Here is a 3,002-nt window from a genome sequence, read left to right on the forward strand (position 1 = left end):
AAAGTGTATATAGGCAAGAACCAAAATCTATCCATAAAATGCTAATTGAGAGGTGCTGCATGGTGCAACCGTGTTGTTCATCACGTGAACACAATTAAATGGTGTCAATATTGTGTCCACCCCGTCGTGAAAGTCATGATGCGGGATGCCACCACTCTGGGGCCGAAGTCTAGAGCTAGTCTGGTATGTGCTGGCCTGGGAGATATAAGGTGATACGCAGGGTTCTGTGTGGGTTGTAAGAAAGCTAATATGAGCAGGTACAGGCGACGGGAGTCACGGGACGTGCCATCATGGGTCCAGACCGTCTAGTACCCAGTTCATCGACTTCGGACTAAATGTTCCGAGCTGGGATCCAACCTGGCCCTGGAGTGCACACGCTAAGTACTTGAAATCCTCCTGACTTGCTTCAGTGCAATTCTGATTGAAAGAGTTACACTGGCTATGTGTGGCAGGAATCAAGATTGCATATCTGAGTCTGACTTCACAAGTTGCAGATAAGTGAACAAGTTCCGCCCGATACTTGCTTATGTCATGCGACGTTTGTGGGTTGAAGTTTCCTGTCAGACCATGACATGTCTGACACCGTGACCATGGAAAGCGTAACGTGGGGTCTGATGAGCGCGCTTGAGAGCTACTTTACCTGCCTTCTTCCCATCCATCCCGCTCAACACTTCCGAGTCCCACGATGGATTTCGGTAAGTTTGACTTCCGCTCACCACACCATGACTAGTACTCGCGCTAACCTCGTCTCTAAGCACATCCCTCATCTTCTAGCGGCTCATGGAACCGTCTATGCAATGTCGTAGAATATAGCGGCATTTTCGATTCTGAATATCGCCAGCCCCACTCACGGTGCATGGAAAACACACGCGTCGCCCTTCGGAAGAGGATCATACAAGTCCTTAACCAACGTGATCGGACGAATATCTGGCTCAACGGTCTCGCCGGTGTTGGAAAAACGTCTATCGCATTCACCATAGCTGAGGAGATGAAAGCGGCCAAGAGGCTTGCTGCCACTTTCTTCTTTTCGCACAAACATGCACACAAAGACAAAGCTGCCGCCATTATTCCTACCATTGCATACCAGCTGGCACTAGCTTTTCCGCGCATTCGAGAGGATATTGTGAAAGCGATCGAGAACGACGACAACCTCCTATCACCTGGAAAATCTCACGCAGATCAGATACGAGAGCTCGTCATAAAGCCACTGCAGACGTTGAGATTCCGACAAGACCTTTATGTCATCATCATCGATGCTCTTGATGAATGTTTCTCCTCTGAAGAGGCGGCAAGACTTGTAACGCTGTTGACAGACGCCCTCGCGAGCCCAGACCTGCCATCCATCCACGTCATATTCACAAGCCGCCCTGAGGAGCATATCCGCGCTGCCATGCCCTCCGGTGTCCACGAGATTTTCCTTACCACTCGTGATGAAGACACCATACAGGATGTTCGTTTCTTTCTGCGAGCATCACTGGACAACATACGGACAATCCGTCCTGCCGTTTTCGGACAGCCTCCCTTCCCCTGGCCATCGAGGGATGAATTCGAGACGTTGGTCTTTAAGGCGGGCGGTCTGTTTGTTTACGCTGCCATGGCCATGAATTTCATATCCGCCACTGGCCATCATCCACAGGAGAGGCTAGAACTCTTACTACGCGAGAGGCCGACTGTTGGTGCTGACATTGATCAGCTTTATCGGCAGATCATTGCAACCTCGGAAGATCCACTTTCGCACTGCCGGATGTTAGCGTCTATCATCCATTTAGCCAGACCGTTGCCACTTGTGGAACTTCAAGAACTCTTTTACGCGGATAGAAGAAACCTGGCCATGATGCTTGAAGCATTTTCACCAGTGATCTTGAATGATGGGGTTGGAAATGTTGAAATCTACCACGCTTCGCTCCGGGACTTTATGGACAGCCCTCGACGCTCGAAGCAATATCACATAGATGGTGCACACGCTCATGAGCACCTTGCATGCTGCTGCCTTGATTTCATCACACGCCAGGACGCCAATCGGACTCGTGCCATTCTAGTGTCGTCATTGTCTTATCCATATCCATATCAGATGTGGCATATCCATCTTTATCTTGCCTATCCTAGCAGAAAAATTCGAAATCTACTGGCCCTATTTACAGGCACAACACTACGAGATTGGGTACAGACCTCGGACCCTAAGAACCCCTACCTTGCACGCACTGTCCAGGGCGCAAGAAGGACTTGTTTGTCATTGGTGATTGTTCTGAACATGTTGAATTATTATGGGCATGTACTAACCATAAATTTCTCAGAATTGGATCAGGGGTCCGTCGGACATTGTGGTTGCATGGCGTCTTCATAAAAGTTATAAAAAGTTTATAAAACTAGCAATGGCAAGAAACCGACGCTAGCCTATACAACACGGAGCCCAACTAGCTAGAATTCCATAAATGCAGCCATTTGGATCGATTCTCGCTACCGGACACTACTACTAGCCAGTGTAAATAAATTGAACTCCCTGGTCCTCAAAAACAAGAAGTGACTTGCTAGCAGCTACGCCAGTACCATGCTCGTGTCAATGTATGTCCGTGGAAAACACTGCCCTTGGAACCCAAGCACTGGCTTCTACTTGAACAGCAGTCTATATGCTGAGTACAAGTACGTTTTGGTTGCTCGTGCACCCCATCGTCCTTCATAGACTCGGATGGGCTGGTCACCGGTTTAGCCTAAGGTGGAAGATTCAGAGATGGGTACAGTGGATGCCTGCTACGGTGCAGTCATCCTCTAAGGGGAAGGGACGCGTGTGTCAGGCTACATCTGCTACATCTGTCTGCGTCGACGGTCTGCAACAGTCTCTTATCGAAAAGTCACAACATTCCAGGAAATTATCTGATTTAATTTGAAGGGTTGGTTTCCAACGGCGTTGGTCCTCTTCGTCCACTTACTTGAGGAAATAGGTTTGGCTTGTCAATTATCCATTACCATCACCTCGTCCGTGAAGAGGGACTGTCTATCATATT

The 3,002-nt window shown here is 48.8% G+C and overlaps 1 protein-coding gene across 1 annotated transcript; it reads left to right on the forward strand.

The window, feature by feature from the left end:
* The first annotated feature begins 440 nt into the window (after positions 1–440).
* On the forward strand, positions 441–2,792 carry DFJ58DRAFT_780560 (uncharacterized protein). Its single transcript, XM_041389748.1, has 3 exons — positions 441–695; positions 756–2,236; positions 2,295–2,792. Exons 1-3 carry the CDS (start codon positions 686–688, stop codon positions 2,391–2,393), a joined length of 1,590 nt encoding a protein of 529 aa, XP_041245527.1. The 5' UTR covers positions 441–685; the 3' UTR covers positions 2,394–2,792.
* Positions 2,793–3,002: the final 210 nt, after the last annotated feature.

The sequence above is a fragment of the Suillus subalutaceus genome, assembly GCF_016647625.1.
Source record: "Suillus subalutaceus strain FC151 chromosome Unknown DFJ58scaffold_34, whole genome shotgun sequence".
In the NCBI taxonomy this organism is placed as follows: Eukaryota; Fungi; Basidiomycota; class Agaricomycetes; order Boletales; family Suillaceae; genus Suillus; species Suillus subalutaceus.